Source organism: Melospiza melodia, chromosome 26, assembly GCF_035770615.1.
Source record: "Melospiza melodia melodia isolate bMelMel2 chromosome 26, bMelMel2.pri, whole genome shotgun sequence".
NCBI lineage: Eukaryota > Metazoa > Chordata > Aves > Passeriformes > Passerellidae > Melospiza > Melospiza melodia.
In genome coordinates, this window is record NC_086219.1 from 3,236,808 (window position 1) to 3,258,872 (window position 22,065).

Below are 22,065 nucleotides of genomic sequence, written 5' to 3' on the forward strand. Positions count from 1 at the left end.
CAGGGGGCGCCCGGCGGCGGGAAGCGCGCGGGAAAGGCGCGCGCGAGCCGCATTGGTATGCAAATGAGCCGCTAATGAGCCGCGTAGCGACGCGGTTAATGAGCTGATGGGCGCGCTCCCCCTCCACTCCGTATCCTCAGGGAACCCTCCCTTAGCTGCCGCCTTTCCGCGGGCAACGTCCCGCGCATGGAATAGCCCTGAGTAATTAACCGGCCCTTCTGGCTAATTAATCAGCCCTTCGGGCTAATCACTACTGCCGGCTAATTACCGACAGCAATAGGAGCACAGGTGGGATGTCCCGCCAGATTCCCCGGAGAGGACAGAGGAACTAATAATTGGAATAGAGATACTGCAGCAAAAAGCATGTGAACTGACGGGAAACAATCAATCAATCAATTAATAAATAAATAAATATGGAGAGGACAGAGGAACTATTAATTGGAACAGAGATACCGCAGCAGAAAGGATGGGGACAGAGGAACTAATAATTGGAATAGAGATACTGCAGCAAAAAGGATGTGAACTGACTGGAATCAATCAATCAATTAATAAATAAATATAGGCACACCAGGGGAGGGGCAGATCCCAGATAACCCCAGGTGTGGGTTTCTGTGGGTCTGGATGAAGGCACTGAGACAGCAGTTCGTGTTCACACTCAGGTGTTTATTATTTCTTATCAGTAAAACAGTCTCACTGCTGTGAGTTCTGCAGCTTTTCATTAGGAGGCACAAAATGGCCAACAATCTCTTGGTACAAAGTATTTTAAAGCTAGACTATCCAATTAAGAGCTGACACCTGGATTATTTCCCCTTTTAACCCAATAACTGATCCCAATGAGGACTTTTCTGCCCAATTCCAAAATGCCACCCAAACCCATGGAGAAGAAGCATGAAGAAACCCAGGACAACACCCTGTGCTTTCCATCTTGCTTGAAAAACGCCAATCACTTGTTTTTAAAATTTTAAAAGTTTAATAGTAATAAAATGGTTATAAAAATAGTAATACAATTAGAGTAATGATAGTTTGGACTAATTGAATTAAGACAATGTGAGACAACAAATACAAAGAGTTAGGGACAGTCCTGGTACCTCTTTCTGGGCAAAATAAGCCTGAAAAAGGACCCACGTTAACAGAGGATTCACCCTCAAAAACAACAGCCTGTTGCATATTCATACACCTCATTAGTGATGCATAAATTCCATTCTAAGACAGGATTCTGTCTGGTCAGTGTCAACTTCTTCCTCTGAATCCTAGCGGTGCCTTCAAGGGGGGAAGAAGTTCATTTTTTCTGATAATGGAGCAATAAATTCTCTTTCCCTGAACGATTCAGGTGTCCTGTGGCTGCTGTGTCACTGTGAATGCTTTCTTTAAAAAAAAAAGTATCCCACATAGCACAGTTTCTATTTTAACATTTTTTATATAACCTGAAATTACATTTAACACACTACTTAAGAAAATTAATACAGCATTACTAACACAACACATATAATATGCACTTAATTATGTGCAAAAAGCCAATCATAAAATACATGCATTTTTCACACTGCTCCTATCCACAACGCACTAAAAACTCCCAAAACCCAAATTTCTCACCGAGTGATACACTTACACTGCTTTCTATAACCTATTTCATACTTTTTGTGGGTGTCCAGCCTATTCTGGAGCTCAGGAAACTTTCTCCATGGATGAGGGTCAGAGCCAGGGCACCCTAGAGCAAACACAGAAATATTCCCTGTGTGCTCGGAGTTTCCACACGGGGTGTCCCCATTCTCGCATCCCTCACATCCCAGCTCGTCCCGGCGTCACTTTAATTCCCTGGCACGCTTGGCCGAGCGCTCCCCACCCCTTTTTTTTTGCTGCCTCCTATGGCAGGAGGGAGCGCAGGATTTTTTTGCCTCGCTTTTCAGCGGCTCCAATGTCATTGCCTTGGCGACCGGGACGCTACTCCCGTGTGCAGGGCACTGAATAACCGCAGATCCTCAACCCCAGGCCTGCGGGAAACCTCTCAAAATTCAGGTAAGAGATTTTAAAAAAACCCTGCAAAAGGAAGCCCCTTGCTCTGGGGGTGTGTGAGTTTCTCTACATTGCGGCTGGAGGGTGATTTGTGGTGGGGTTGTGACACAATATTGAAGTTTTCTATTCTATTAGTTTGATATTTCTATTAGTCTGTGAAGTTTCTATTAGTTTGCCTTCTTTAATGTTTCTATTTCATACTATTTTCCCCTCTTGCTCTTACAAATGAAAAGCCATTCTTGTGTTTTTTATGGGAAAAAAACTCCAGATAGCAACTGGACTGGTTCTTTTCTGGAAAAAGTTTCTGTAAAAAATTTTTTAGAAAGTGAAAAGCAAGCCACGCTTGTATCTTTTAAAGGGAAAAAAATTCCAGATACTGACTGGACTGGTGCTTTTAAAAAACGATTTTGGAAAGTGAAAAGCAAGCCATGCTTGTATCTTTTAAGGAAAAAAACTCCAGATACTGACTGGACTGGTGCTTTTAAAAAACGATTTTGGAAAGTGAAAAGCAAGCCATGCTTGTATCTTTTAAGGGAAAAAATTACCTCCAGATACCAACTGGACTGGCACTTTTCTGGAAAAAACTATTTTGGAAAGTGAAAAGCAAGCCATGCTTGTATCTTTTAAGGGGGAAAACTCCAGATACCAACTGGACTGGTGATTTTAAAAAACTGTTTTGGAAAGTGAAAAGCAAGCCATGTTTGTGTCTTTTAAGGGGGGGGAAAAAACCTCTAGATACCAACTGGAATGGTGCTTTTCTGGAAAACTTTCTTGGAAAGTTTGCTTCCAAGTGGTTTAACTCTGGAGTGAGAGCACTTTTGGAGGGGCTGGATGCTGGTGGGATGCAGGGCTGCCAGGGAGGGATTGAGAGCAGCAGCCTCAGCCTCCTGCCCCATCTCAAGAGAGAGGATTTCTCTCTCTTTTCCTTGGGAAAAAAATTGTTGATAAGCTGCTGGAGCCCATATAAGGGTGCTGAGATTCAAAGTGTGCTGCAGGAAAGCTCCCCGGCTCTCCGTTGCTTTCACAAAGCTCATTTTGAATTTAACAGTCTGGGATGGATGAATGAATGATAGCACAGGGCAGTGTTGGCACTGTGGGACTGGCAGCATTTTTTTCAGATATTAAATTGTTTGCTGTGGGCTGGGTGAGCCTGATGGGTCAGATCCCAAATCTCTCTGTGTGAGAGGTGGAAACAGCTCTGAGAATTCCTGCTTTCTCAGAGGGTCCTCAGGAATTAGTTATAGCCCTGTTCGATTGAGTTTGTGCATTTATCTCCCTTTCAGGTTGTCGTTTTTCCTTCTGGGCTGTTGGAGTGGTGGGATAACAGTGAATAACAAATTCTGAGCATTTCTGGTGCTAAACCCAAGCCCTGAAGGTGATAGCGAAACCCAGCTAGATCCCAGCAAGGCTGAGATCCCACAGTGCCCTTCACCTCATTGGGATGAAAAAAATTGAGTTTGCAATAGTTCCAAAGATCTATTAGATCTTATTAATAATTCTAATATTTATTAGAATTTTTAATGTATTTATTAGGTATTTATTATATTTTATATAATACATATTTTATATAATATATATTTTGTATATTGTATTGTATTATATATATGTATAATATATATTATACATTATATATTATATTTATCATGTGACCTCTGTGGCCACAACCAATGAGTGAGGCACAGTTAGATAGGTTGAGGTTCATCTGCTCTGCTTCTCCAGGGACTTGTTCTCCAATATTGATGAAAAAAAATGAGTTTATAATCATTCCAATAATCCATTAGACCTTTTTAATCATTGTAATATTTATTAGAATTTCTATTTTATTTATTATGTGGCCTCTGTGATCACAACATGTGAGTGAGGCACGCTTGGATGGGCTGAGGTTCATCACTGCTTCTCCAGGGATCATTCCAAAAGTCTATTAGACCTTATTAATCATTCTAATATTTATTATTATTTATAATTTATTTCTTATGTGACCCCTGTGGTCCCAACACGTGAGTGAGGCACGGTTGGATGGGCTGAGCTTCATCTCTGCTTCTCCAAGGAGTTATTCTCCAATACTGGGTTGGCTGCAGGGACCTTGATCCCTCCTTTTCCTTCTCCCTCTGTCTTTGGGGCTGGTTTTCCCACACCACCGTGAAAAACTGAGTATGTGGAGCATTTCCATGCTAATCTTTGGGCATTATTTCAGTGGCTGCTCACTGGGAAGCTCCATGGGCAGAGGGAAGCGGAGCCAGTCCCGCATCCCTGAGGTGGCCACAGAGGTCACGTAAGAAATGAAATAGAAGCATCATGGGGCTCACAGGTGGGACATCACCTCCTGGCAGGTTTTCCCTCCCTGCTGCCGGGCTCTTTTCCCGTGTGCAGCCTCCCTGCAATGCCCTGACAAGCAACAGAGGGAAGCAGCAGCCCAGGGAACGCTGGAGCGCGGCTGAACGCCGGCAAACCCCACGGCAGCCCTGGATCCCTGGTTTGCACTTCTTGGTCTTTTCTTTTCCTGTTAGAAACCTGCCATAAATGCAGTGCAGGTCCTTCCTGAGCTGTGCCAGCCGTGCCAAGCATCCTCCATTGCCTCACCGAGGTGGGAGGGTGTGATGGTGTTCACAGGGGTCTGAGGATGAGGGAAGAGAGGAGGATCTGACTCCGTGTTTCAGAAGGCTTGATTTATTATTTTATGATATATATACTCTACTAAAAGAATAGAAGAAAGGATTTCCTTAGAAAGCAAAAAATAGAATAGCAAAGAATGATAACAAAGGCTCTGTCTTGGACTCTCTGTCCCAGCCAGCTGACTGTGATTGGCCATTAATTAGAAACAACCAACATGGGCCAATCATAGATCCACCTGTTGCATTCCACAGCAGCAGATAATCAATGTTTACATTTTGTTCCTGAGGCCTCTCAGCTTCTCAGGAGGAAAAATCCTAAGGAAAGTCTTTTTCATAGAAGATGTCTTTCATAAAACATCACTGTGCTTTCCCAGCTTCCCAAATGTGAAATCCTCCAGCAATCCCTGAAAAACATTGGGGAACCAAAGAAACTTTGGGGAACCCTATTTGTATGTAAATTGGTTGGCAAATTCCTTACCAAGCCAGGTGCTTGGTCCTGGGCTGTCACTCTTGCTGCAGAGGTGATGAGCAGGAATCAGAGTGTCACAGACATCTTTTATGAAAAATCTTTTCTTTAGGATTTTCCCTCCTGAGAAGCTGAGAGGCCTCAGGAACAGAATGTAAACAATGGTTATCTGCTGCTGTGGAATGCAACAGGTGCATCTGTGATTGGTCTATGTTAGATGTTTCTAATTAATAGCTAATTACAGCCCAGCTGGCTCAGGCAAAGAGTCTGAGACAGAGCTTTTGTTATCATTCTTTTTTTTTGCTATTCTTAGCTGGCTTTCTGATGAAATCCTTTTATCTATTCTCTTAGTATAGTTTTAATGTAATATATATCATAAAATAATAAATCAAGCCTTCTGAAACAAAGTCAGGTCCTCGTCTCTTCCCTCATCCCGAGTCCTGTGAACACCATCACAATCAGAGCAGCAGGAATGTGCTTTAACAGCACCCACCACCCCAACTTCCCCTTGTACCCCTCAGCTCAGAGCTCAGACACCAGAAGAAGCTGGCCTGGCTTTGCTCAGCCGCAAAGAGTGAAAGGGAACTTCTGAAACGCCCTTAAAATAGTCAGATTTGTTCCCTTCTGAGAACCAGAGCAGCCACGTGGTTGGAGCTGGTGTCACCCTGATGACCACACAGCCGGGGCGGTGCAGAGGTGCTTTCTCCTCGGGAGGAAAAGGCCTGGCTGCTTCCTGCAGCTGCTCTGGGCCAGGGAAAGCACCATGGAAGAGGGGTAAGAGCGCCAGCAGTGCTGTTCTGTCGCTTTTATCATCTGTTCTGGGCTTCTCTCTGAGCTGCTCGTGGCTCCTTTCGTTTCTCTGTGTGTGCGTGCCACACGTGGGGTGAGCAGGGATGGGAGGACATCGGGCTCTGCTTTTGGCTGTCCCCGACGTGGCACCCGTGGGGAACGAGCCCTCTTGTACCCTCCTGTACCCTCCTCTGCCCTTCTGTGCCCTCCTGTGCCTTCGTGTGCCGTGGGAATTCCTCCAGGCAGGGCAGCTGTGGATGCTGCGCTTTGTCCAACCTGACGGGGAAAACTTTGCTGCTTTCATTTTAACTCCCTCCCCTGCATCCAGACAGTCCCCAGCTGAGTCCCAGGGGCCCCACCTGAGTATGCTTGGCTCAGGGAGCATCCCTGGATCAGAAAGCAGCTGACCTGCACTCCATCACCCCTGGATTAGGGAGCATCCCTGGCTGCACCTTCAGGAACATCCCTGGAGCTGCTGCCCTGCACTGGAGCATCCCTGGATTAGGGAGCAGCTGCCCTGCTCCCCCAGGAACATCCCTGGCTCAGGAACATCCCTGGCTCAGGAGGAAGCTGCCCTGCACTGCAGCATCCCTTTCTCAGCCCTGCCCTCAGCAGCTCCCGCCCAAAGCACAGGAAGTGTCAGGTTTTCGCTATGAGATGGGATGCTGACACCAACAAAGGGGAAAAGGGACAGCCAGCCGTGCCTGGGGGTGTCAGACAGGGCAAGGGAGAGGTGCTGCTGCCGGCAGGGAGAGGCTGAGGGAGGAGGATGATGGTTGCCCACAGGGGAAGGCAGCACGAGGCTCAAGATGGCTCCGAGAAACTTCCGGCTGCAGCTGCTGGCTCTGGGAGGCCCTGGGCACATGGGGAGAGCTGGGCTGGAATGCTTTGCTCCAAAAATCCTCCTGCAGGGACAAGGGGAACGGCCTGGGCTGAGCGTTATGTTATGGTGCTGGTTCTGGTTCTGACTGTGCAGCAGCAGCCAGGAGGGTTTGGGTGAAAAATGGGTTAATTTCGCTGGGTTTGGCTCATCCCTGCCTGCTGCCCTGCCTGCACTGCTGGGCTGTGGGCACTGTCCCCCACCATGGCCAGTGGTGTGGGCAGTCAGGATGGGCTCTGGTTCTGAGTGTCCCCCAAAATGGCCCCTGGGAGTCTCTGGCCCTGGGTGTCCCCATGATGGTTCTGGGGGAATCTAGTCCTGGGTGTCCTTCACGATGGTTCTGAGAGTTTCTGGTTCTGTGTGTCCCCAAAATGGCCCCTGGGGGGTCTCTGATGCTGGGTGTCCCCCACATTGGGCTCTGGAGGGTTCTGGTTCTGAGTGTCCCCATGATGGTTCCGGAGGAATCTGGTCCTGTGTCCCCCCAGATGGTTCTGAGGGGCTCTGGTCCTGAGTGTCCCTCACGTTGGGCTCTGGAGGGTTCTGGTCCTGTGTGTCCTTCCCGATGACCTCAGGGGGTCTCTGGTCCTGAGTGTCCCCTCAGTGGTTCTGGTGGGCTCTGGTCCTGAGTGTCCCCTCGGTGGTTCTGGGGTCTCTGGTCCTGAGTGTCCCCCATAAGGGACCCCGGGGTCCCTGACCTGACCTGTGTGTCCCCTGCCATGAGCTCTGGGGCTCTCTGGTCCCTGCTGTGCTGCTGGGAGGGAGTTGGGACTGAGGGGTTCCTTGGAGAGCTGCTTTGCTGGAGTGAGATGGCACAGCACAGAATGGCACAGAATGGCACAGCATGGCACAACACAGCACGGCACACAGTGACACTCTGGCAGCACTAACCCTGCTGTTTCCTTTCCCCCAGGGTGATCTATCCTCTGTCAGACTCCCCTGCTCTGAAGATGTCCCAGCCGTCCCCAGCTGATGAAGGCCCCACATTTGAGCACCTCTGGAGCTCGCTGTGAGTGGGGTGTGCTCATTCCCCATGGGGGCGTTCAGAGGCAGCAGTGGCTCTGTGAAAAAGACAAATTTCCTTTTGCATCCTCTGCTTTCCACAGACCACTTTTCCACCTGGCAAATTTGGCTCCCTGGTTTCAGACTTTGCTCATGGCATTCCATTTGCCACATCTCTGCCATGGGTAGCAATGCTCCAGGACAGCATGGGGACAGTGACAGAGCTCCCCTCAAGCTGGAACCCTCAATTCCAAAATTAAACATCTCCCAGCCCCACCAAGACGTTTGCAAGCCTTCTGGCCTTTGAGCCTCATGCTCTAATCCAAGGGAGAAGGATTGTGCTTCATTTAATCTTCCTTCCTTGGTCCTCTCACGTAAAGGCATCCCAAGGTGACAGATATGCTGGAGTAGCTGGGTGGGTGCAGAATTTCCTGCACCTACAGCTCTGCCCAGTGGAAATAAAAGCAGAGGATGGAGAAAGAAGTTGGGAAAGGGACAAGGTTTGGGGAAGGGACGAGGTTTGGGGAAGGGACAAGGTTTGGGGAAGGGACGAGGTTTGGGGAAGGGATGAGGTTTGGGGAAGGGACGAGGTTTGGGAAAGGGATGAGGTTTAGGAAAGGGATGAGGTTTGAGAAAGGAACAAGATTGGGGAAAGGGACAAGATTTGGGAAAGGGACGAGGTTTGGGAAAGGGACAAGGTTTGAGAAAGGGACGAGGTTTGGGAAAGGGACGAGGTTTGGGAAAGGGACGAGGTTTGGGAAAGGGACGAGGTTTGGGAAAGGGATGAGGTTTGGGAAAGGGACAAGGTTTGGGAAAGGGACTGAGGTTGGGGAAAGGGACGAGGTTTGGGGAAGGGATGAGGTTTGAGGGGACTGTGAGTTTCTGGGGGTTGGTGGTGGTGGCACAGGCTGTGCTGGAGAGCTGGGGGATGACAGTGTCCTCACCTCCTGCCTAGGGAACCAGACAGCACCTACTTCGACCTGCCTCCAGCCAACCCCAGCAGCAGCAATGAGGTCTCCAACAGCACAGAGGTCACCATGGACGTGTTCCAGATGAGAGGCATGACTGACTCGGTGATGGTGAGTGTGCTCAGAGAGCAGGGACGGGCACCTAAGCCGGGCACATCCTTGATTTCCCTGCAGGGATGGGCTGGGGGCTCTGGGGGAGAAACCAACCTTGCTGGGGCAGGGTTAATCAATGGCACAAGGGTCAATAAAATCGTGGGTATTTGTTGTTAGATAACATCAGTGCAGGCAGCAGCGGGGCAGGAGCTCTAGTTGAGTACCAAGTGTCATTCGCTCCGGGACAAAAGCCATTTGTGAGCTGCTGCAGAGGCAGAGCTGCTGGAGGGACACTCTGTGCTCCCAGCACAGCCCCAGGTCCGTGCTGCTGCCCTTTCTGACAGAAACCTTTGCTTCTGTCTGAGACAAAGTCTCGGAAAAGCATCAGGGCTGTGCGAGGCATCCCGGCTGCTTGGGCGCCTTCAGGGACGCTCGGGAGCATCCCTGGGGCTGCCCCGGTTCTTGGCTGCATCTCCCTCCAGAAAGTCGCTGTTTCCCTCCGGAAAGTCGCTGTTTCCCTCGCTGACAGCTTGCCTCCCCTCCCCCAGCGCCTTTTCCCTCGCTTTCCGCTCGCTTTCCCTCCCTTCCCCGGTCCTTCTCAGCGGGCAGGAGCAGGGCAGAGTGCTGCTAATTGTGCCTGTGCCCCTCGCTGAGCGAGCATCGCCTTTCCCCTCGCTGATGCTGTCGGCAAAGCTGAGCCCGGAGCAGCCTGGGGCGAGCGACAAGAAGGGCTCTGGACCAGACGGGCTCTGGTAACGGGATGCCAACAGCCGGAGGGGAAGGCAAGAGAGGGGAGGGACCACCCAGTCTGTGCTGATTCCTGCTGCTCTTGGCACACATCGGTGCCACATCAGTGGTGCTGGTGCTCGGTGGCACTGAGCAGGTCACCCCAATGCTGTGTCAGGCATCTATCCCTAAATATTGCTGTCTGTCCCTCTAGATATCCATCCATCCATCCATCCATCCATCCATCCATCCATCCATCCATCCATCCATCTATCTCCATCCATCCATCTATCTCCATCCATCCATCCATCCATCCATCCATCCATCCATCCATCCATCCATCCATCCATCCATCCATCCATCCATCCATCCATCCATCCATCCATCCATCCATATCCATCCATCCATCATCCATCCATCCATCCATCCATCATCCATCCATCCATCCATCATCCATATCCATCCATATCCATCCATCCTTCCATCCATCCATCCATCCATCCATCCATCCATCCATATCCATCCATCCATTCATCCATCCATCCATCCATCATCCATCCATCCATCCATATCCATCCATCCATCCATCCATCCATCCATCCATCCATCCATATCCATCCATCCATCCATCCATCCATCCATCCATCCATCCAAAGACAGCTCCACATCTCCCAGACACGGAGCTCTCGCAGAGAGAGCCCTGCCTGCTCAGTGCCAGGGTGGACACCTCATTGTGCTGGTGACAACTGCGCAATCCATCCATCCATCCATCCATCCATCCATCCATCCATCCATCCATCCATCCATCCATCCATCCAATCATCCATCCATCCATCCAATCATCCATCCATCCATCCAATCATCCATCCATCCATCCAATCATCCATCCATCCATCATCCATCCATCCATCCATCCATCCATCCATCCATCCATATCCATCCATCCTTCCATCCATCCATCCATCATCCATCCATCATCCATCCATCCATCATCCATCCATCCATCCATCCATCCATCATCCATCCATCCATCCATCATCCATCCATCCATCCATCCATCCATCATCCATCCATCCATCCACAATCCACATCTCCCACACACACAGAGCTCTCTGCCTGCTCAGAGCCAGGGTGGGCACCTCATTGTGCTGGTGCCAGCTGCCAGCCCAGCAGGTCTCCAGTTCCCTGTGGCTGGAAGAAGCTTTGGGGAGCTTTGGGGAGCGGGATCCAGGCAGGTTTGGTGGTGGAGCTGGACCCCTGCTCTCCCTGCAGCGGGAATGGTTGGTATCGCCCAGTCCATCACTGGGCAAGCTGGGGCCTGCCCTGTGCTTTAATGAATAGTCATGAGGGACAGAAGGGGTGGGCCCCGTTTTGTTGTTGGATGCAGCGAGTTGACAGAACTAAGGGAGATGAAAAAAGCACAAAAAAAAAGCCAACAGACGGCGGCACACGGACGGGCAGCCAGAGCAGCATCCCTGGCGCTGCCCCGCTCCCGCTCTCCTCCCTCTCCTCCCGCCTCCCCTCCCTGCCCGGCGGCCGGCCCGACCCCATGAGTCCCGTGGCAGGAGCCTGCCCCGCGCTCCGTGAGCCCCGAGACAACTAAAATGCTCTACATCAGCGACCCGATGCAGCATTTCACCACGGTAGGTGCTGCTTGCTTTGCTTTGATGCTCTGCTTTGAGTTATCCTCCACTTCTGAGATACCTGACCCGGCTCTGCCTGGGTGCTGGATGCTCCAGGGGATGTCCCAGTGCACTCCTGTCCCTGTCCTGCAGCTGCTGGAGGAGCTGGAGCTGCTCCAGCCCCTGTGTTGGTGCAGGATGCTGCAGCCTCAGCAGGCGCTCGCTGCTCCTCTTGCTTTGCCCCATCTGCCTCTTGCAGAGCCCGAGGTGGGATTTAAAGCTCAGGTGCTGAGGGTGCAGGGTCCCTTAGTTGTGTGTACAGGTGGGAAGGGGCTCAGGCAGAGCATCCATCCATAAATCACACCCAAGGTGGGATTTAAAGCTCAGGTGCTGGGTGTGCAGGGTCCCTTAGCTGTCTATGTACAGGTGAGCCAGAGCATCCATCCACAAATCACAGCCAGGGTGGGATTTAAAGCTCAAGTGCAGGGGGTGCAGGATCCCTTAGCTCTGTGTGTACAGGTGAGCCAGAGCATCCATCCACAAATCACAGCCAGGGTGGGATTTAAAGCTCTGGTGCTGAGGGTGCAGGATCCCTTAGCTCTGTGTGCACAGCTCAGCCTGAGTGTCCATGCAAGGAGCATCTGGAGGTGCTGGAAGTGTCTAAGGAGATCTGGAGGGTCTGGACACCTCCAGCACCACTCTGTCATCCCAGCTGAGCCCACACTGCCTCCCCAGGCAGGCTTCCTTCCCCTGGTGGAAATCCCTGGGAGGGCAGGGCAGGTGAAGCTGTACCTGTGCTGCAGGGAATGCATTTCCAGCCCTGTGCTCAAGCACTGAGGTTGTTTCCTTAGGGAAAAGGGGTTTGTGTCTGTCCCTGGGATTCAGAACTGTCCGGCACAGGCACAGAGGGAGCTGGAGATACAAGGAAATCTCTTAATTCCTGATTTTACCTTAAGTCTGTTGTTACCAAGCCTGTGTGTCCCATTGTTGGGGCTGTTCCATGGCAGGTCGTTGCTGCAGTTGTGTGAATAATTATCCCTGTGTGTGCATGTACATATTTACACACACACACAAACACTCCTGCCTTCAATGCATCTTTTAGGGGAATGTTTCCATAATTTCATCAATTTTGAGCAGCAAGTCTGTGGTTTTTCATCAATTTTGAGCAGCAAGTCTGGGGTTTTGCCTGCACACCTGACTCTGGGTCTCTCCACCAGCAGATTCCCTAAGTCTGGGGGCACTCAGAGTGCTGATTTTGCTTTGTGCTGAGGCAGCCCAGCCTGTCAGAGGTGACACCCTGGGTCTCACATCTCACCATTCCTCCTGAGGGAGGGTTTTCTCCTACCCAGAGCTCGGGATGCTCCATTCTGTGGTGGGTCCCCTTTCACCTGCCCATTCACAGCCACATGAACGCTCCTGTCTCTGAGCATGGGGGCAAAACAGCTCAGCCCTGATACTCCTGGATCAGCTGAGTATCATCCTGATACTCCTGGGTGCTGCCCCATCCAGCAGCAATCCCTTTTCCCTTGCTGCTGTTCTCCTCAGCTTTTCTTGTGCCACCTCAGTGTCTCTGCAGCAGCTCCTTTTCCCAGTCGGATGGCAAAAGCTTTCCTAATGTGCCTTTTTTTGCCAGAGTTTCTCATAAGTTTTTCTCTCCAGGTGAAGCCTGGATTAAGGAGAGCTTGGCTTGTCTTTGGCTGGGCTATTTATAGAGCGGCGAGGAGGAATAGAGGGATTTAGGCGCATATTTTAGGGGAGAAAATGGCTGGATGCGTAAAAGCAAGCCAGATCTTGTTCGGCATTCCTCCACTTAGTCACAGGCTCCAACGACCTTGTGAGAGATGCAGGCAACAGGAGAACTTCCCTGGAGAAGGATGATTGCCTTTAAAACCATTCCACACCGGAGAGGGTTGGGTGAGGTTGGGATCCCAAGTTAAAACACGTTTTCCTGATTCCTGAGCCGTGAGCCTCGCAGCCCTTTGGAGAAGGCTGAGCCTGCTGGCTGTGCCCACGGCTGCTTCCACAGCTCTTGGGCTTCACAGAGCTGCTCCAGAGGGTGCTGGGGACAGGGGTGAGGGCAGTCCATGGGTGCTGTGTCCCTGCTGAAGTGCTGGGGTGACACATGGCAATGCACCCGGCACTGTGCATGGTCACCGGCACTGCCTCTGGGGCTGCAGGGTGAGAGCAATCCAGGAATTGCAGATTTCTGGGGGGAAAAAACCCTGGGAATTGCAGAATTATGGGGGGAAAAAAACCATCCCCTGAGCAATTTGGGAATTGGAGATTTCAGGGGGAAAAAACCTGGGAATTGCAGATTTCTGGGGGGAAAACCCATCCCCTGAGCAATTCGGGAATTGGAGATTTCTGGGGAAAAAACCCCATCCCCTGAGCAATTCAGGAATTGCAGATTTTTGGGGAAAAAACCCCCGAGAATTGCAGATTTCTGGTGGAAAACCCCATCCCACTTCATCTGGGAAACAGTTGTATTTGAGTCTGATTTTCTAAGGAAATACTAAGATTTCTTTAGCCACACAGCTCTTGGGAATGTTGCTGTGCTTGGGTAAAGGAGCTGCCAGCTCTTATTGGAAGAATCTGACAGTAATTGATCAGAAGAGGAATAAGGAAAAAATTGTAAAAAGTCATGATTTGGCCCAACAGGTCTGGAATAAGAGCCAGGACCTGCCTAAGTGTGTCCATTTGCCCTGTGACCTTGCTGCAGTGCTTTGCATCGCAGCCTCCTGCTTTGTAGGTTTGAGGTTTAGCCCAAATTAGGGCTGGGATCAGCCATCCCGCTGGAAAACAGCTACAAACCACTGCTGGGGAGTGAAGTGGGGCTGTGTGTGTGTGTCCTGACCGGTGAACACACCAGGGACAGGCTGGAAAAGAGGGTGGGAAATGGGGAATGGCCGTGGCCATGGAGCGATGTCGCGGCCAGGGGTTGCTGCTCGCCTTGAGGGTGGCTTCACCGAGCTGTGACACTCTGGCTGCTGGAAGGGACAGAGCCCTGCGTGCAGGACAGGGCTGGCTGCCACTCCTCACCTGCAGCTGAACATTTCCCACACCTGAGCAAACCCCACCACATCCCCCTGCCCTCTCCCCACCGCCATAAACGTGGCTTTCCCAAGGCAGGTGCTCCAGAAACCCGGGATTGGGGCACCTCGCTGGATGGAGCAGCTCAAAAGGGGTGATTTAAGCACACGGATTTCATCCCTCACACAAGTGGCGACCTGTCAGAAAACCCGAGCCACCCAGACCAGCTCCTTTGCCTCCCCTCCCGCAATGCTGGCCCTTTAAGGAGGCTGTAACAGGACACCCCAGCCCTGCAGAAAGGTGCCTGAGGTTTCCCCGTCTCTAAACTGGCTGGTGTTTTCTCTTTTTTTTTTTTTTTTTTTTTTTTTTTTTTTTTTTTTTTTTTTCCCTCCTCCCCTTTTTCCCTTCCTCCAGTCCCAGTTCAATTTGCTCAACAGCAGCATGGATCAGAGCATCGGCAGCAGAGCAGCCTCCACCAGCCCCTACAGCTCCGAGCACACCTCCAATGTCCCAACGCACTCGCCCTACTCGCAGCCCAGCTCTACCTTCGAGGCCATGTCCCCGGCGCCCGTCATCCCCTCCAACACCGACTACCCCGGTCCCCACCACTTCGAGGTGACCTTCCAGCAATCCAGCACCGCCAAATCGGCCACCTGGACCGTGAGTTTTGGGGTTTCTGACTCGCTTTGGGGAGATGCTCAGCGCGGCCGAGCGCGTCGTCATCGCGCTCAGGGTGGTGGCATGGGGAGGTGACACGGGATGGAGCCACCACTGATGGTGACTTCATGGGCACAGGTGGTGGTCTTGGGAAGGGAAGAAGCTGGAAATATCCCTGCTTGCTTTCCAGGGTGTTTCTCCCAAAGGGGAGTGAAGCACAGCTGGGATGTCACTTCTCTCCTGGCGATTTCCTAAATTTGGGTAAATGTCCTCCGTCCTGGAGAAGTACCTGCCTTGTTCTCACAGCGCTTCCCAGGGTGTTTCTCCCAAAGGGGAGTGAAGCACAGCTGGGATGTCACTTCTCTCCTGGCGATTTCCTAAATTTGGGTAAAACTCCTCCAAAAATGAATGTCCTGGGGAAGTACCTGCCTTGTTCTCACAGCGCTTCCCAGGGTATTTCTCCCAAAGGGGAGTGAAGCACAGCTGGGATGTCACTTCTCTCCTGGCGATTCTCTAATTGTGGGTAAATATTCTCCGTCCTGGGGAAATACCTGCCTTGTTCTCATGGTGTTTCCAAGGGTATTTGCCAGCGGGTGCTGTCAGTAGTGAGGCCGTGGGTGAGAGGGACCTTTGCTCCTGTCCGTCCCCAGCTGTGCTGTGACTGCCATTTACAGCTGTGCCGTAAAATGTCATTTACAGTCCTTCTCCATCCCGGATTAGAGGAGTAACTTAATCCCTCCAAGTCACAGCAAATAACCGAGCAGGATTTTAAGCGCAGCAGGTTTTGATGCCCGGAGATGTGGCTGCACAGGACGGGAATTTTAAGGATTTTAAGCGCAGCAGGTTTTGATGCCCGCAGGGGTGGCTGCACAGCCCCTGCTGTCTCTCGGGATGCAGATTTGGCACCACGGCTGCTCCTGCTGCCCGGCACGGGACAGCTCTGCGAGCAGGGACCCAGGGGCCGGGCAGAGCACAAAAAGCTGCTCTGCTTTTTGTGGCAAAAAAAAATTCTCAGCCATGCTGCTGGCTCAGCGTGGTGTTTTTAAGGACTTGTGGCCAGTGGCACCAGTGTCAATCCCGCAGTGCCTCTGAGGGAGCTGCTGACCGTGCCCAAGCGGGTTTTCTCCTCCGGGCAGCACTGGCAGAGCAGGAAGGTTGGGATGGGACGGCTGACACCCCTCAGGAGCAGCAGAATTCCCTCCGGGGCTGCGGTTTGACATTGCCATGGAACGGGCAGAGCAGCCCAGCGGTGTTTAAGCCCCGGCTGTGATAATGACCTTTGTTTGCGGAAGGTGACGGGTTAAATTGCCAAGACAATCGCTCCTGCTTGGCAGCATCCCTCCTGGATGCTGCGGTGCAGGGACTCCCCGGGCAGCGGCCGATGGGATGGGATGCTCCCGGCTGTGCTGGGAGGATGCGGGACGGGACGGGCTCCGGCAGCTCGGCAGAGCTGGGGCTGTGTCCTGCCGAAACCAATGGGTGCCACAGCGGGAAAGCAGCAGGGATGGGGTGTTCGAAATCAGAATTCCCGGCTGGTGCAGTCCCCTGCTGCTTCACGGGACCGGGGACTCGGGACAGCGCCGTGGTTGAGCGCCCTGCCCTCGCAGGGATGGTTAAATCTCCATTCCATTCTTTCCACTTTCTCCCCTTGCGGCATTTCATTAGGAAGTGAGTAAAGCAGAATCCTCGGGCAGGATGTGATTCCAGCCCGCTCCTGTCCCTGCTAGGGGATGGATAACTCCTGTCAGCCGCAGGTAAATCTGCACAGGAGCTTTCCTTTCTTCATTCCCGTCCTAAAGCTCCCGATGGAAACCGAAACCAGGCACTGCAGCGTGTGCTGTCCTGGCACGCAGGGATGGGGGCCAGAACGTGCCCGGTGCTCCCTTGCCACCGTCCCCAGGTGGAGTGGGATGGTTTTGGGGTGGAGCAGAGGCAGTGCAGCAGGGCTCCCCTCCTGGAAACCATCCTGGGATCTTTCCACAGCTCTAAAGGGAGCTCAGGCTGTCTCACATCACCCTGTGCTGACTGTTCTCCTCTGGCTGTGTCCCACTGGGAGCTCGGCTCACCAGGACAGAATGTGGCTGTTTTTCCCCAGCCTCTGTGGGATTCAGAGCCGGCAGTGCCACACGGTGCTCTCTGAGCCTCGCGGGGACAGCTGGACCCGGGAGCTGCCCGGAGAACACGCTCATTCCATTCCAGGGGTGGCTGGGAGCATCCATGGAGCATGGAGCCACCCACAGCTGCAAGGAGGGGTCCTGGGAAGGGTCCACAGTGAGGATTTGAATGCCTGAGTTGACTTTAACACTTGTGAGGACACTCAGAGGTGTGTGGCTCTCTGAGCCACAACGCTGGCGTGGCTGCATCCCCCGGAGCAGGTTGGCAGCAGGGCCGGTGCCCACCTGCACTGGGGCTGAGCCTGGTGGAGAGCAGCAGTGGGTTGGCAGCATGGGGGCACCCTGGAGAGCACAGGGGGTGTTTCGTTTGCAGCAGTGATTCCTGCAGGATTGCCAGGGGTGGGTGCAGCCTGTTGGGCTGGCCAAGGTGCCACATGAGAAATTGTCCTGCTGGTGTGACTGCCTGTCCCTCCTGGTGTCCTCCTGGCTGGGGCTGTCACAGGCATGGTCAGGGCTGGAAGATGAGGCCAATGCCTTCCTCCAACTCACTGTGAGCTCTGCAGTGCCACTGCCACACCTGAGAGTTTGTCCTGGTTTAATGGGGAAAGGGGCTCAGCAAAACAAATGTGTTTTGTGTTGTCAGTGAACTCACAAATAACTCTGTGTGAGCTTCCACAGGAGCTGGGCACACACACCTAAGGTGAGGAAAAGCCATTGGGGAATGCAGGGAAGGGAAGGGGAATGTATGGTCAGCAGGGCTGGGCACAGAAAGGGACATTTGACAGAGCAGTGATGGCCACACCAAGCTCAGCAGCACCAACAGTCCTGGCGCTCTGCTTTGGGGCAGTACTGGGGAAGAACCAACAACCAACCCAGCCTGTTCCTCCTGGGGAAGCCTCGTGGCTTTTGAATACTCCGAGCTTTTCTGCGCCCAATAATTGATGCCAGGGTGGTTGATCAATTGCCACCAACACTGACCACGAGCTGGGCAGAGCCATCACTCTGGGCAGCATTTTGGAGCAGAGAGGGCTCTGCTGCACTGGAAGGACTCTCAGCTGAAGGTCTCCTGCAATTTGGGGTTGAATCATGGAGGATCTGGCCACAGAAAAGGAAAGGACAGCTGGTGAGCAGGCAATGCCAAGACAAATGGTTTGTGTGAGTCAGCCTGTCAAAAGATTTGGCATCGTTTTTTGATATAGTCACAAGTTTTGGTTGATGGAGGTGTGTAGCCCAATGGCCTCCTGGTTTTGAAGGGTTTTGACTTGAATCCCTCTGGGAGATGTGGCATTACCCATTCTCCCTCTCCTAGAGCTCCTAAGGGCCAGCTGAGCTGGCCCCTGTAGAGTGCTGGACAAATACTTGCTGTACAGGGCTGGGCAAATCAGTGTCAGTGTCCACACATGGTGCTCCTGCCCACCCTTCAAACCCTCTATTGACAAAACAGCCATGGCCTGGGATGGAAATGTGAAGAAAATGAACAATTTGGAACAGATGCTTTGTAGAGCAATACCACAGAAATGTTCTGCATGGAAGTTCCCCCCAAGAAGAGCAAGGGGGCTCGATGGTGGTGTACCCAGGAGATGGTTCCTGATAGCAGCCAGCTCTTTAATCTAATAGCAAAAGACAGAATGAGATCCAGCACTTGGAAGCTGAAGCCAGGCAAATTCAGACTAGAAACAAGGAGGTTTATTTTTATTTTTTTTTTTAGCAGTGAGGATAATTAACCATAGGAACAATTTACCAAGGAATGTGGTGGATTCTCCCAGCTCCTGAAGGATTCAAATGAGGAGTCTGCATATCTCTCCAGAGATAAGATGTGCTTTAGCAGACACCCCTGACTCAATGCAGGAGGAGGAGGAGGAAGGGGTCTGAGGGTAGCAGTGGGAGCAGAACATCATCAGGGGTCTGAGGGTAGAAGTGGGAGCAGAACATCATCAGGGGTCTGAGGGTAGAAGTGGGAGCAGAACATCATCAGGGGTCTGAGGGCAGCAGTGTGGGCAATGCAACCAGAACATCATCAGGGGTCTGAGGGTAGAAGTGAGGGCAATGCAACCAGAACATCATCAGGGGTCTGAGGGTAGAAGTGAGGGCAATGCAACCAGAACATCATCAGGGGTCTGAGGGTAGAAGTGAGGGCAATGCAACCAGAACATCATCAGGAGTCTGAGGGTAGAAGTGTGGGCAATGCAACCAGAACATCATCAGGGGTCTGAGGGCGGCAATGTGGGCAGTGGGAGCAGAACATTATCAGGAGTTTGAGGGTAACAGTGAGGGCGGTGGGAGCAGAAAATCATCAGGGGTCTGAGGGCAGCAGTGAGGGCAGTGGGACCAGAACATCACCAGCTGCTCTCTCTTCAAAATGCTGATTTTCTAATTTTAGAAAAGAGATGAATGGAGAAGGGTGAAGCCTTGGGACTGGCATTGCCCAGCTCTGTCCTGGCAGGGGGACTCTGAGCAGTGATGGGTGACATTTGTGTCCCCATCCCTGGACAGCAGCACCCGCTCTCGCCCATCCTGCGGGAAGCCCTCCAATCTGCTCCCACCTCCCTTTTCATTTTTAATGGCCTTCTTATCGCAGGGAGCAGCGGCCAGATGCCGAAAATAAGCTTTTCCCTGCGGTTGGAAGCCCCCCTCGGGCAGGCAGAGCCCGGGGAGCTGCGCACGGCAAGCCGGGGCACGCCGGCATCCTGCCCGGCCCCGGCGGCTCCGCTGCCCGGACACGCTGCAGCCCAGCGCCGTGGGTTTCTCGCCGCAGCCCCTCGCCACGCCAGCCAGCTGGTAACTGACGGATAATTAGGATTTTTCTCAAGTCAGGTTGGCGGCGGAGCGCTGTTCGCCCGTGCCGGAGATGCGGAGGTGTTAATGGGGTCTTTGGCTTCCCGCGGCCGGGCTGCAAAGGGACGTGGGGGCTCCTGGAAGCGGGAGGAGATGGACAAACCCCCGAGCAGGCAGGCAGGCAGTGGGGGTCTCTGATACATCCATGGAACTACACCCGGGGTTGTCTTGTTGCTGTTTTGGGGAGCAAAGAGCCTGCGAGGGGAAGGCTGGACGGGAGGAGAATGCATCTCAACCCACGCGTTCTCCAAAGCCATGCTCGTCCTGCGCTCAGGCTCCGTCATTCACAAGCCTAAATGGTGAACAAGGCATCCGAAAAATAGGAGGGCTCCGAAAGATATTGCCCACAACCACTGCGTGCCTCACCATCGGCAACCTCGCCCTAACAGGAGCACCATTCCCGGCAGGGTTCTACTCAAATCATTGAAAGCCTAAACACATCCTACCTAAACACCTGAGCCCTTCTTCAAACCCTTACAACCACACTGTTCACCACAGTGTACATGATCCTCATGACCGTACTAGTACAGACCAGCTTTGTTTGAATTCTGCCCTCAATTCCTGCTCCTGCTCCACGGATGGCTGTCCAGCAGTCCCCCACAGCAAACCAGTCTGCATGCCAGTGCTCAGCCAGGGGGAGATGGCAGAGTGAAGCTGGCTCCACTTACTTGATAGATCTTGCAGCTGGAGCATGAGCACAGAGGAGCTGAAATGCTTTCTCTGGTCCTGACTGAATGAGGAGGATGGGAGGAAGGTTCTCCCCTTGCTGGCCACTGTCTGTGGCTTTTTGGGGTAGAGGCAGATATGAAGAGGAGGGAAAATTCTTCAGGAGCATCTCTGTACCTACCACAAACCCCCTCTGCAAACTCTCTCTGGCACCTTTCCATATCCCAGGAAGGTTGCTGTCCAGCAGACATGGCCTGGACTTGATTTGGGCAGAAACAGCTGGGGACACCCTGAGTCCCATATTTTGATATTTTGGTGTGCCAGAAGTAGGAAAGCAGCCTCAGCACCAAGCCTGCTCCAGAGCCCATTGAAGCCAACCACTGGAGGCTTTCCACCAGCTCTCTCAGGGTGTGGATGAGGCTCCAGGAGCTCCAGACACAATGGAATTAAGAAAAAAAAGGCAAAGGAATTCGGTGTGTGATGTTCCAACACGATCCCGCTATCAGTTCCACTATCTCGAACGTGTCTGGTATGCACAGGTCAAGGGAATGGCTTCCTGGCAGTGCTGCTCCGTGGGGAAGGAGAGGTGGGAGAGGGTTGGGAGCCCTGATCTCTGCTGCATGGGAGGGGGAAAGGATGCTGGTGTGCCCTTGGCAAACCCCCATGCTGCCTGTGCCCACCTCAGCAGTGGCTGAGAGAGGGCAGAGGGGCAGCCCCTCCTGCATGGCACAGCCCCTCCTGCATGGCACAGCCCCTCCTGCACGGCACAGCCCCTCCTGCATGGCACAGCCCCTCCTGGGATGCTCCAGAGCCCGTGGTTTCCCCCGAAATCCTGCTCTTGCTGTGCTGGTTTTCCCATTTCCTTCCCAGCAGCAATTCCCAGCCTCCTTTTCCCTCCCCTCTCCTCCCAGCCTGCTCCCTGCACCCTTGGCAGTGTGAGCAACCTCCTTGCTGGATTTGTGGCTTCCTTTTTTGAGTGGGAGGGAGCTCTGGGCTTGGCTTGGACAGGGGATCTGAGTATCCACCACACAGAGGGAGTCAGACCTAGCAGGAGAGATTAAACCCTCGGAGTGCCAGCGCTGGATCAGCAGCGAGTGAGAGAGATCCCCACTGGAAGTTATTTTAAGGATGTGCTCACTGGGGAAGGCAGGGAGAGGAGTCCTTTGGGGATGAACCAAGGAATTTTAATTAGCAGTAATGGCATGCTAATTAAGGTAGAAGAACACAGGCTGGAGCACAGGGAGCCTCCCTGTGCTGCTCTGCTGCAGAGCCCTGAGATCTCAGCGGTCTGTAGGGCTGAGGGATCTGTAGGAACAGAGCTGATGGTGCCTGGGGTGATCAGGGGGCTCTGCTGAGTGCCTGGAGACCCTCTGTGCTGGGCACAGCTGGTGGTGGCTTGGTGTCACCCCAAAGCATTGCTGGGGCCACAGGGAGGTGAATGTTGGGCATCCCTGTGGCCATCACTTCAATCCATCATTATTGTGGCACAGGGAATGGGGAGATGGGTTTTGGGGCATTTCTTATGGCCATCACTTCATCATTATTGTGGCACAGGGAATGGAGATGTGGGGAGATGAGTTTTGGGACATCCCTAT

At 52.5% G+C, this 22,065-nt stretch overlaps 1 protein-coding gene across 3 annotated transcripts in view; it reads left to right on the forward strand.

Annotated features, from left to right (window-relative positions):
- Positions 1-5,704: 5,704 nt before the first annotated feature.
- The window catches only part of TP73 (tumor protein p73), a 32,564-nt gene continuing 16,203 nt past the window's right edge, over positions 5,705-22,065 (forward strand). For all 3 annotated transcript variants that reach the window (XM_063177063.1, XM_063177064.1, XM_063177065.1), the window contains exons 1-4: positions 5,705-5,865; positions 7,671-7,766; positions 8,715-8,838; positions 14,613-14,858. In XM_063177063.1, the coding sequence (XP_063033133.1) occupies positions 5,855-5,865; positions 7,671-7,766; positions 8,715-8,838; positions 14,613-14,858 (477 nt within the window). In that variant the 5' untranslated portion in view covers positions 5,705-5,854. The remainder of the gene's footprint in view (positions 5,866-7,670; positions 7,767-8,714; positions 8,839-14,612; positions 14,859-22,065) is intronic.